Source organism: Sebastes umbrosus, chromosome 4 (genome assembly GCF_015220745.1).
Source record: "Sebastes umbrosus isolate fSebUmb1 chromosome 4, fSebUmb1.pri, whole genome shotgun sequence".
Classification (NCBI taxonomy): Eukaryota; Metazoa; Chordata; class Actinopteri; order Perciformes; family Sebastidae; genus Sebastes; species Sebastes umbrosus.
The window spans coordinates 27,145,088-27,158,924 of NC_051272.1; the positions used below are offsets into that span (position 1 = coordinate 27,145,088).

Here is a 13,837-nt window from a genome sequence, read left to right on the forward strand (position 1 = left end):
CATAAGAACGGCTGTTCAAACAACATACAATGTTCTACAATCATACTGTCATTACTGCATTTTCCAACGCCGCTGTTCTCCAGCAGTGACAATTGTTCAAGTATTATGGTTCTATGTTGTCAAGCTTTAAGAGAATCTACATGGACAATAAATACAACAAAGATCTATGTGTTAAAGCCCAAAGAATATTGCTTTAACAGACACATAAACCTACCCCAACCCCAATGTCAGACTCTCTCCACCATCATTGCTTCCATCCTCCTGCAGCTGTTGTTCTTCATCATTAATTGAATAAGATTTGTATGTCGATGAGAACATATAAAGTGTGTTTGGATATACTGAAACACTGACAAAATGATGGTTTAAACACACACATGAAAAGTCTATTAATTGAAAATTGATCAGCAACTGTTTTGGTAATCGATCAAGCGTTTATGTTCGTTTTTTAAGCAAAAATGCCCAAATATTCAGTGGTTCCACCTTCTCAAATGAATGAATTTGATGCTTTTCTTTGTCACATGATCGTAAACAGAATATCTTTGGGTTGTGGATTGTTGTCAGATAAACAAAGAATTTGAATATGTCATGTTGGGCTCTGGTAAACTGACATTTTTCACTACTTTTTGATGTTTTATAGACTCTACGATTAATTGGTGTGTCGGGAATCAACAGACTAGGGTTGTCAAAGTTTATTTGGTTTTAACATCACTAATTTCTTTAATGCATTAATGCAACTTGCGATTTTTAGGTGTTAAAGCTAGAGTGAAGATATTGATATTGATATTGATATTGATGAAAAACTAGAAAACAAGAGGAATCAATTGGTACCAGCCACCAGTTACATAACACTCCAAACTTACGCTAAATTTTAGTGAGGAAAAACTGCCATGGCCATTTTCAAAAGGGGTCCCTTGACCTCTGACCTCAAGATATGTGAATGAAAATGGGTTCTATGGGTACCCACGAGTCTCCCCTTTACAGACATGCCCACTTTATGATAATCACATGCAGTTTGGGGCAAGTCATAGTCAAGTCAGCTCACTGACACACTGACAGCTGTTGTTGCCTGTTGGGCTGCAGTTTGCCATGTTATGATTTGATCATATTTTTTTATGCTAAATGCAGTACCTGTGAGGGTTTCTGGACAGTATTTGTAATTGTTTTGTGTTGTTAATTGATTTCTAATAATGAAAGTATACATACATTTGCATAAAGTAGCATATTTGTCCACTCCCATCTTGATAAGAGTATTAAATACTTGACAAATCTCCCTTTAAGGTCCATTTTGAAATGATAAAAAATGTGTGATTAATTTGCAATGAATCACGATTAACTATGGACAATCATGCGTTAATGGCGATTAAATATTTTAATCGACTGACCTACAACAGATGAATTGATAATGATAATAATCGCTAGCTGTAGCCCTACTAGGTATTATAAAATGCATGTCCTCTCAAGCTGTATACTGGAAGTCATTGAATCTTGTCCTCTCTTTACTAATTTCGCCCCTTGCTGTCTTTTTCTTTTTCCTGTCAGACTCTAGTAGCTGTGAAGAATTGATAAACACCTGAAAAACAACTAGCAGGCTACACATAGATATTTCACTATTGAGTAAGAAAGGTCAGTTAGAGTTGCCATTATTATTGGGGCTCATACTGTAAATGTGACCCTTCTGACCTTTACCACCACTGGAGGTTGAACCCTCTCTGAATAGAAGCTGTCAGCTCCCCCTGGTCACTGTTTCCACCCTGCAGTCACTTTTTAGAAAAATGTTTTTGACATGAACTTACATTAACACTGCTGCTGCCAACATTATTTCATATACAGTATAGAACTCCTGTCCCCTGAAGGTCTTACCATTAAATCACGCCTGGGCAGGTTAATGACCTTTATATGCTTGGGAGTCCTGGCTTTTAGATGGCATACTGTATGTAGAGCAGCACTGCATTAGACCCTTTACCCATCCTGATATTACTCTTCATGGTGCACTAAGTCGATTAACAGCAGACCCCAGTGTATGATACTCTCATCCCCCTGGTGATGCACAGTATTATAGATGATCAAAGAGTGTTAGTCACAAAAAAGAGAAACAAAAAGAGAGAATGTTGCCTGTGAGGTGATAATGGCAGAGGAAGATCTTAAGTATCAAACAAGACCTCTTATTATAGGAAGTACAATAATACTATATAATAATAGTAATAATGTATTTTCTGTAACTAAGCAACCAACTGCAGAGTTGACAAATGTGCTTCCTGTTTACACTGGTATGCACATGCCCACTGTATGTGAATGGTCATGTGATATGCATTTTTAGGCATGTTAGTATGGACGAAGATTATTTCTAAAACGGTGTTATTCTAAATTCTGGCACCAAGAATTAAATTTTTACTGCAAATGTATATCGGTTCAAAATATATTGATTACCGGTCTCCTTTGTTACTAATAATCAATATTGGGATCGGCCAAAAAAAAGAAAACGTCCTTCTGACAAGCTGTGATATTCAGCATCACTCTCAACACTTTGTTAACACACACAGACACACACCACCCCTCTCTCTGTCACAGACTCTTCTGTTTTCAGTAGCCTGTAGTATTGTTACATGGAATGTGTAAAAAGCGTCACCGCATTGACCGGTAATTAACATCAACTAGTGTTGATAAAACAGAGGCTTGATGCTAAAGCGGATTGGTAGTATTTTTCTTTGAATTAGAAACCAAGGTGAGACGTCTAAAGGCCAACAGTGAGAGAGATACAGACACGGTACAGTAAGTGGATAAGTATGCAGGCGAGTGGCTGCCAAGCTACAGCACAGTCATATTGATCACTTGCTATATTAACTAAAGTGCAATGACCAAACATTAGCCATTTATATCAGCATGTGGTTCACTACAGAAATCAAACCCATCAAACAAAGACCACAAATTATAATACAGTAGCTATCTGAGCTGTATCATTAAGTGCATGTAAGTGACATTTCAATATAAGAGGCTGTTGACAATGTACTATATGTACAAGTGTATACTAAATATGATTTATCTACAACATATACCAATGCATTTTAAGGCAGAATTTGTATACTTTGAAACATACCTTAAAACATGCCTATGTCACATTTATGTTTTTTTACAGTATAAGCCCAAGGGAGGTCCACCGTCCTGCTTCATAGCTGTTGCTAAGTAACCGTTTTTTTAGATTGTTATACGTCTCCCGTACTGTGATGTTATGACACATATTTACAACCAGCACTTGTCACTTCTACAGAAACTGTTGCGACATGATGCAACATGATACAACCTGGCCACATCATAAAAGGACTCTGAATCAATAGAGGAAAAAGCCCCGTCATTATTTGGCCCAGAGAAGAAGAAGATAAACCAGGAAATTTCACACTAGCGGTGTACGCACGCTTCAAGGCACATCTTAAAGCAAGCAAGTACCAGATCACGTCATCTATTTTGTATTTTGGCCTTTTGTGAAGGGAAGCATGCTGACCTTTAAACATTAGGATACCTGTGTTGTAAACACAAGATACAGTTAAGTTTCTAAAGCCAGAACTGTACAAATAACAGTACCCACCGGCACCAAGATGTACTATGTTTATCTATTCAAATCAATATGGCTGAAGTAGCGTTACATTATTACCTGGTAAGAAGTTCAATGATGTTAAATTATCAAATGCAATGCAAGATGCACAATCAATATCTGTAGTAAAGAATGGATAATGATGCCCCTTTGAGTATACTTGATACCAACACTAATTGATGTTGAATGTCAGTCAGACTGCCTGCTATTAGTGGGCATGATGCACTCCATCTATTTAATACCGCAGTCTTTCAGTGTAATAAACCAAAGCACCAAGGCCATGCTCTGGTCTGCTGTCCATTTAACTACTTCATCTGGCATGTTAAAGGGATAGTTTGGGAGTTTTGAAGTGGGGTTGTATGAGGAACTTATCCATAATCAGTGTATTACCTACAGTAGATGGCGTTCAGCACGCCCCCAGTTTGGAGAAACAGACAGGAGTTCCAACACGGGAGCAAAGCAATGTACTGCTGTGGACGACCGCCATGTACTGTAGATAATACACTGACTATGTATAAGTACCTCATGCAACCCCACTTCGAAACTAACCCTTTTAATGTCACTGCATATGTGTGCATATAGAGGATGTGACTGAGGCCAAGTTGGTACATGCATACTGCTGTGTCAAAAAGGCAGGGGATGTAAATCATAAACAGAGTGTGTGTGTATTGTAGTAAATAGGTCACGACATGCAGGGCTGATAGAGAGAGGTGGCTGCAGGCAGTACTTGCTTGTCTCAGAATAGAGCCTTCTGCTTTCTATGTTATACAAACACCCGTTACATGCATGTGTGATTACACACACATACACACACAAACAGTCCCTACTCATACTATAACTTTCTTCACTAAATACCCAACCTTTAACCAAACTGTAGCACCTGACAACCAAAAAAAGGCACGCACTCACTCACTCACAGTCAAACTTAGTGTGGTCTGATCATGTGATATCTGTCCTATCAGTTCATTGGCTGGTTGGCCTGTTCTGCTCCACGGGCCACAACATAATAGGAAGTGTGCATCAATCTTTAATGTGACATTTACCACAGGCACACAAACGGACGCACACATACACACGTGCATTGCACACATGCACACACACTTTCACTCACACACACAAACACACAACGGATGTTGTTTGAGTTAATTGACCACATGTAAATGTTGACAGGAATATGTTTGCTCTTCCAAGACGAAGGGATACCATAAGTGCTGCAACTCTCTCTCTCGCTCTCTGTCTCCACCTTTTCTTGCTTCCTCATCATTTTTGACTTACTGACTCGCTCTTTTCCTTGCCTTTTCAGTCTCATTTGTCTCGCGGCCTGTATCATTCCATCATTTTGACGTGTTTTCTTTGTCCAAGCCTCTGTTTAAATTCCCAATCTTCACTTATCTCTCTATATCTTCCCTGCCCTTTATCTTTCTGTCTTTTCTCATGTTCTCTGCTCTCTTCAGCCTTCTCTATCTTCTGCTATTTATTCTGCTTTATGTTACCTCGGTGTCTGCATTAGCTTTGCTTCTGGACACGTTTTTCAACTGTTAGATTCTCATCCAAATGGTGCATTTGATCTCATCTCTAGGTGTGGTTTCTTCTCATTTTAGCCAGTTCTAATGTAAGGGTAACTGCTTTTTATAATTGACTATCGTCTCTAAATTCTAAGTAAGAACTTTTAATCTCACTAACAAACAATGTAATATAGTAGAAATCTAAAGGCAGGCAAGCTTTTGTATAACTTTTCCTGAATGAATGTCATTGTGCAATGACTCATAAAAAAACCCATAAGTCAATAGTATTTCAACATGAGCATACTTTATGCTTTTCCCCATAAAATGCATTGGTGTCTGTTGTTATATAGTTTAAAGCTGTGGTTCCCAACCTGGGGTCCTGCCCCCCCTTAGGAGGGCACCAAAGATCACAGGGGGTGCGACAGGATTTGTCTGCTCTGAGGTTGTCAAAATTAGGTTTGCACATCTAGAACTAAAATCATAACACACTTACTGGACAATTTATACAAAAGTCTGTTTATAAAACTATTTTTGCTACTTAGCAGACCACATTCTGTTTAAACCCGGTACTTGTGCACAGTTGCAGATAAAGATCAGGCTACACTAATATTATTATTCTATTAGTAGAATTAGATTCCAGTGGTGGCTGTGTAAGATTATTTCTGACTGATGTGACATTTCCAAAAACTCCAGGGCGTTGTCAAGTCCAAAAGTACAGATTTATTGGAAAAAGATAGATGTAATAATTTCCAAAATTCACAACATGTTTTTATCGAATGAAATATTCTGATTCAATCCATATTTGTTGCTGTTTAGCTGACGAGTTATATTCGTTAAAGAAAGTTGATTTAATAAAAAAAGAATAGCTAATCTAATACATTGAATCACCTTATTCAAATTGAGGATTTTGTTCGATTTGTACATTTTGGGTGACGACATAAGAAAATATGGGAGCTTTTCTTAGATACAAAATGGGTGGGAGCTTCAGGGAAAATAGGTTGGGAACCACGAGCTTAAAGTATATTGGTTTTCTGTTTAATATGAATTCATGTATCAACTAAAGACAAACACAAGCTGCATTCACTACATCTGTGGTTGGAGCCTATAAAAGTGATATACGTATAGTGTATGTGCTGCACACAGCAACAAATATATGACTCCATCTGTCACTCTGCTTCAATTTCTCTTTATGTCACTGTGTTAATTTCTCTGGATGTATGGTGCACAATTAAGCAAGGGCGACATGCACAAACATGACACGAAATAATTCCCCCCACCTCCCTCCCTCTCTACTTCGCTGTCTCTCTCCTGCTGTCTCTCTCTCCCTTTCTCCACCCACACACAGGCACTCAGCATAAATCAGGTCCTGTGCTTGTAATGGTGATTGACCGTGTGTCGTAATAGCTAGTGTATGACCGCATTTAGAAGATTGTAAATAAACAGTGTTGTGTTTGAGAGCATGTTTTTTTTTTTTTTTAAATCTTTTATAGTGCGTGGGTGGATTAAGGGGGGCTAATGCTTGCTACTGTGCTGAGTCAGAGATATGGTACTTCTTGGGGTGCTAAACCAACACAATCACATTGACACACACCCTGTTTTGTCCTACCGCTCACTATAAACACACACCTACACATGTCCACAACAACCAACAAAAGGATGGCAAATGTGCACAAACTCAAGTTTATCTGTTTTCTAAACAATTATATGTAAATTGTAAGATGATAACAGCAGGCAGACGGCAGTCAAAAACAATGCTTTTCTGAAAATGTAATAGAAGGTAACATTATTGTTTGGTGGTTGTTGAACGACACAATTCCCTCATACTTTTCATTTGTCACTTTGTCACTGACTACGTTTACATGAACAAAATATTCCAGTTTTTGCCTTTATTCCAAAAAAGACAATATTCCTACTGAGCTGTTTACGTGGCTAATGAAAATTAATATTCCACTAATATTCCCATTTACATGTGTGTGTCAAGTTGTTCTAGTCAAAAATAAGAAATATTAATTAATTAATTAATTGATTCATTAAGATAAATTGCGAAAGTGTATAAGGGTTAAGAACATTAAGATGGAAGTATATGATGGCCATTGCCATGCTCTATTATATCTCATAAGTTGTTGCAGCAATTTTTGGGTTGATACCTTTTGTTACACAATTTGGTGCTAAATTTAACCATTTTTTTACCACTTGAGAATTGATAGAAATATCAAAGATCCCTCCAAAATACCACATTAAGACTCCAAGACCTTGAGGAACACCACAGAAAAAGCCATGCTGTGATTTGGTATCAAAAACCTTTGACATTTGGAGATTTCTGAAGAATTGCATTTTTCGTCAATTGGATGGTGAGCACTTCTGTTCTGGAAACTGCTCAGAAACCCCCTTATTTTCAATCTACCTAGGAAAGCCATCCATCCTCTGAATGCTCTAGGTCTCTAGTTTGTGGCTGTACAGTTTCATGAGGCTGTGATTATCCTAGAGGTCACCACAGGTCATTTTATACAGTGAGGTCAAGTTTAAAAAAATGGCCTCACTATATGAAATGGCTACTATGGGGACTAACATCATCACACATGAATACAATTAGGCTCATTGGATCCACAAGAGTCTCAGCTTTACAGTCATACCCAATTTATGTAATTCCAAGACTGTTTAGGGACCCCAGTATGCAGAAATATTCAAATACACCATTTTACAATAGGCAAAAAATAACACATTTATACTGCATGTAAACAACTGCATGTTTTTTTCCCCAAACTGCATGTGATTATCATAAAGTGGGCATGTCTGTAAAAGGGAGAATCTTGAGGTGAGCCCGGTACAACCTCTGAAAGACAGAATAGCTTCCCTCTTTCATTCCGTCAACCACCTTCTTCAAAAGGTTGGCGTTGCGATATATGCGCATATCCAAAACCTGTTGATATCCAAGTCTTTCATAATGTTTAAAGGTAGTTGTGTTTCTCCTTCCGACCAGAAATGTGAGCTTTCCTTTCGGGCATGCATCTCTGCAAACTGTCGGCTAGGTGGTTTGCGTACAACGCACAGAGCTGCAAACAGACAAGAGGCTGTGTGATCGTGAGTCGCAAACTGCCGTAGAAACCCCAACTGAGACGCATATTCTGAATACGTTGTATACATGTCCAAAGACTGCTCCTAAAAGCAGAATAATATCGGCATATCCCACATGTCTTAATCGTAAAATGCTCCATCTGAATAAGGCCTAATTCAGAATATCCAAATGGAATATGCTGTTTACATGATCCTTATCAAATTTAGAAGATTGTCATATTCGGAATAATAGTGGAATATTAGTGTGCATGTAAACATAGTCAGACAGTGTAGACAACCCCCTTCATACTCACACACACTAGGGCTGGGTGATATCATTGAGACCAATATCGCGATTAAATGTCACATTTACCTCTGTAACACACACACACACACACACACACACACACACACACACACACACACACACACACACACAAACAAACAAACACACAAACAAACAAACAAAAAAACAAACAAACAAACAAACAAACGACCATGTGTACGTACTACTGCGCTGAATCGTTGAGCTGGTACTCGCGGGCGCGGCTGAAACACTCCTGGATGCCTGAGTCAGACCACAGACGCATCATGGCGCCGAGCAGCTCGGCGGAGTAAGGCTCTGTGTCCTCCATACGACTGACCACATCACACACCATCTTAGCATCCGCCTGGAGGAAACACAAGAGGGGAGAAGCAGGGGGTTAGTATTCTTAGAGGCCTGAGGAGGAGCAGCGTCTTCTCTCAATTCAAAAAGGTGCTGTAATCACATCACCACTCAAAATGACATTAATATAATGATTGTAAACAAACAAGCACCACAGAGAGACTGTCTGCACATTGCACTTTAAACAGTGTGCCACTGGGTAAACAGAGATTATCTGTTCACGACAGTATGTAAACTGTATGTGCGATATAAAAAATATAGAGCTATTACATATAGCAGAAGAGCAAGAACAATGACCTGGAGGGGGGGCACCTATAAGAAAGGCTCACCTAAAAAAGTGTACACTATATTTAGAATATTTTCACCACTTTATCTTGCCGACAGACAGCCCTTTCAGACAAGGAACTGAAGCCGTTATCTACGCTCTCTTCAAAGCCACCAGACTCCTTTGAGAAAAACAGTAATTCTATCTTGCAGAACACGGGATAAAATTACTGTGTTTGTCAATGGAGTCTGGTCCGTCAACAGCAGTACATTGGTTTGCTCCCGTGCTGGTACTCCTGTCTGTTTCTCCAAACTGGGGGCATACTGACCGTCATCTACTGTAGGTAATACACTGACTATCGATAGGTACCTCATACAACCCCACTTCAAAATAATCCAAACTATCTCTTTAACATGGATGGGGGATAAAAAGGAGACAAGAGGAGGTTTGAGGTGACAACAATTACCGAAGGCGATTACAGGAGATGACAGAAGAAAAGAACAAGATTAGGGAGAGAGAGAACAGAATGAGAGCATTTCCCGCTCCAACGGTCCATTTATTCTCCCGGTGAAAAGCCTTCACAAAAAGCATCATTTACAATCCATGTGCCATAACAAACCCTAAGTCAGTACCGATGCAGAAACACGCCAGAATGCTACTGCAGTTTTTGGAGAGGCCTGAGTTCAAATATAGTTTAAATGTCATCAAATTGCAATGTAGGCAAACCTTCCATAAGATGCTCTAAAAAAATCACCAGCCAGCTGAGGCAAACCTTTATTTCTGGGTATTTTTTCATAGCTGCAGAAGGCCAAAGAGGAAAATGTTGTCATGCAGCAGTGATCTGGCTCTGGTTCCTTTAGGGGCAGAGACTGTTGGTCTGCACTGATCTCAGGTAAATTAGCTCCTGGTAGCTGACATAGACTAACTGTCATATGATGATAATGGTTCTGCCAATAAGGTTCTTTCTACATTGATTGCTTGATATCAGCAAACTATTAGCCATATGGTTCCTATTGTGACATTGAATGTTATAGACAAGGATGATATCTGTGGAATATTGTACCTTTTCCTGCAAAGATTACGCAATCACATCTTGATATTGCATACATAACGGTAACTTTTTTTTTGTTTAATTTATATAAGACGTGTCATTCTGTGTTTATGGAAAGCCTCTTAGCTATGAGTAAACCAGCTGCAGAGATCTCCTTTAGATTGTGCTGAAATTAGTAGCATCTTGTCTGAATCCAGCAGTTGATCCCTGCCCCCCTTCTCTCCTTTGGTCTTTGCCGTTACTCATTTCTTTTCCTACATTAGCACTTTACCTCCTATATGATCATTCTTGCTCACAGTAATATTGCCAGAACACTGAGGCCTTGACCTTTGTATTCTTAATATGCTGATACAGCTCCAGCTCCTTAGTCTTCAGGGATCTATGTGGAAGCTAAATTCTACCAAAAATACATTTGTGATCAGGGATAACTTTTGCTGTGTGTATGAGAAATGTATTTTACCCATTAGTAGCATTAGATTTACATGTATAATAAAACACAAAATGTTGATGTTACAGTCAGATTTAGGTAGAATGTATTTCCCTACAAATGTAGAAGACTGCCGAGTTTTATTGGAAATAAATGATTGTATGTCAGACCAAAACTTACTTGATGAAGGGCCATTATAAAATGAACTGCTTCTGGCTCTGCATTAGAACATGTACATTTATTGTTGATGTCAGGATATCTTGAAATTGCCTTACAAGGGAAGATTATTATGCAAAGTCTTAAAATGGATTTGTCTGATTTTATTTTAAATCCAATACAAGAAAGGAGATAAACCATACCATACCATCTACTGTATGTTATCTAATTTTGAATTTGAAACTCTGAGAATATATAGTGAATGTACAGTGGACGTTTGTGCAGAAATAAATGCTGCAGCTCCTCCAGACCAACAGATGTTTTCCGTGGTCTTGTGAAGTGACAGGCTCTGCAGAGAGAAACGTTATCGTCTCCGACCGCGGTCGGGAGGCTGAGGCAGGAAAAGCCAACACTAGGATCAGCAGTGAATCATGGAGAGACCTTTGTCTGGTCAGCTAACATAACTTCCAAGCAGGTGAAATATAGAGTGATATTGTGGTTTTAGCTGATGTGTGTCGCCTCACTGTTTTGACGGATGCTCGCTCACATTCAGGTAGTGCATACACACGGGCGAGCAACAGGACGCTGACTTCTGTTGACCTAACGGCCACAGGTGTCGCTGTTACAACCAATTTCTGATTCTTACAAACAGTCCCTTTAAATGAATCAAATCCCAAACATACAATTTTCCTTCTGTGACCAACAATATTACATCAATATAATTCATGTCAGCAAGCTTGAAATATGAGAATCAGACATACAAATAATGGACCAATGGACCTAAATATACTTCACTACAGTTTCAACCTACAGGTACCTCTATAAATGAGATATTCTATTACTGTGGCCTGAGAAATCTTTGAATCAGCAAAATGAAATACAAAACAGAGTAAACACAGATCAAATATATAAATCATCTATGCAACTATGGGTGTGAATCTTTCGGTATCTCACGATTCGATTCAAAATCGATTCACAATTCTGTACGTTGGAGTGCTAAGCTCAGGATGTACTCATAAAGGTGGTATAGCAAATTATGGTACGAACAGAGTAAAGTGTGTGTAAGATTATGGACTTCATAGATTTGAAAAAGTTATACCAACTGATTGCAATAATGTAAACACACATAGGCAAACCTAAGACAAAATGTAACATTTATTCATGCTAAATTGGCACAAATAATCACTTTTTACTAAAAAGTTTTCAGTATTTCTGAATTTTCAGTGATTTCAAGAATAACAAGTTATAGTTAATAGTTAAGTTATACAAAAATAAAAATGCTGCCTGTTACATAAATAAAAATGATAGGCTTTAGCAAGCTGCCTTTTTATTTCTCAGAAACTTCCCAATTTCAAAATAAATGATACACAAAATAAGTTGTGAATCGATTCAGGATCTTAGAAGATACAAATCTTTATTCTTACATTAATTGATTTTACTCCCACCTCTATATGCAACACTAAACCTGGCTAACTCCATCACTGGAACAATATATCATAACGTCCTAAAGAATGAAATACTTTTACCAGTGAAACAGTATAGTATCGAGATGAGTGTTGTTATTCCCTTACTGTAATTTATCCAGGCAGTATAATTAGATTGCACGGCACTCAGGCTGAAATGAAAATAATGATCTGTTTGAGTTTCCACATACCCCTGAAATTCACAGCATGCCAAGCAATCAGGAAGAGATAATAACAGATTACGTGAGATTGGAGAATTGACAGACCATGCATTATGCTCTGCAGCAGCAACCTGATTAAAACTCACCCAGTCTGACACACTCGCACCTGGGAGTCGCCTGGTACAGCCTCAATACATTTCATTTACTGAGGGATTTCACCAAGGCGCTAGGCTAACCCCACATCCACTTACACAGTGCAAAAAGCTAATGATATAAACAAAGACTTCTCCAGCGGTAGTGATTTCACAATGAGGCTTGTTTATAAAATGATTTTTTACAGGATGTTACAACATAATAACTCAAAGCTTAATTCATTTGTCCAAATTCAACAGATGCAGGCTTTTATATGCCCATTAAAGAAAGGAAAGGCATCTCAGTCTCTTTCTTTCTCTTATTATGCACCTATTGCCCTCTTTGAATTTCCACATTTTTGTCTCCTTCTCTGTTTTTCTCTTCCCTTTTCTTGCCCTCTCTCTCTTTCCCATCTTTCCCAGATGGGGACATCATTAGTTTTTTTTCCGGTAGTTGGTCATAAATCAAAGTATTGGACAAACTATAAAACTGACCTGATGATGGCGTTAGATGAAGGTTAGGGGATCCCCAAAGTCAGTATGATTCATCATCTGGTAACCAAGAATCTCAGTGCAAAATGTTGTTCCAATCTATTCAGTATATATGTTGACATCTTTCACATGATAAGTGAAAAATCTGACCTGATAGTGGAGCTAGAGGAAGTCAGAGGATCACCAAAGTCAGTTAACCATCGGCCATCGTCTGACGATGATTTTTCTTTTATTGGTTTAAAAAAAGCTTGTAAACTAGCTACTTCATTTCAAGTTGCTAATCAAACTGTAAACAATTGACCAGCACACAGAAGAGGAAGTCTTCGGCCCGATATCCCCTGGCTACACTGGAACCCCAGAAATATTGGCTCCCTCCAGAGGCTAAATTTTCATCACACGATAGTCGATGGTTTCCGAAATTGACTTGAACCAGACCTGTCATTTCCTTTATTGTGGGGAGTTTGCTCCTCCCTGTCTATCGCTCTCTGCATCCAAGCATACCAATTCTCCACCTGCCTGATGTCATCCACTCATCTAGTGTTTCTCTCAGCCATTAGCCATTCTTCCATCATCATCATCATCATCAACTCTGTCATAGTCTCTTTCTATCCGACCTCTATCTACACTCATCGCTCACAGTGTTTTTTGTATTTGTCCTTCATCTCTCCTTCCATCAGTGCCCATGACCATGTTTGTTTCCATTTGTCCTCCCCTGGCATCATGTTTTTTTTTTTTTGTTTATTCTTATTTTTACACCAGTAATTCCAGCATTTACATTTTGGTAAATTCTGTGCATGTACTTTTTATATGGTATTTTTTCACTTTGTTTCTGCAGTTTTAGCGCTAGCATCTTTTAGTATCACTGATAAATACTTTTTT

General features: G+C 38.5%; 1 protein-coding gene across 3 annotated transcripts in view; it reads right to left on the reverse strand.

Annotated features, from left to right (window-relative positions):
- Window positions 1–13,837, reverse strand: part of gnao1a (guanine nucleotide binding protein (G protein), alpha activating activity polypeptide O, a) — a 113,166-nt gene that overhangs the window by 29,548 nt on the left and 69,781 nt on the right. For all 3 annotated transcript variants that reach the window (XM_037766625.1, XM_037766627.1, XM_037766626.1), the window contains exon 4: window positions 8,656–8,816. In XM_037766625.1, coding sequence (XP_037622553.1) covers window positions 8,656–8,816 — 161 coding nt within the window. The remainder of the gene's footprint in view (window positions 1–8,655; window positions 8,817–13,837) is intronic.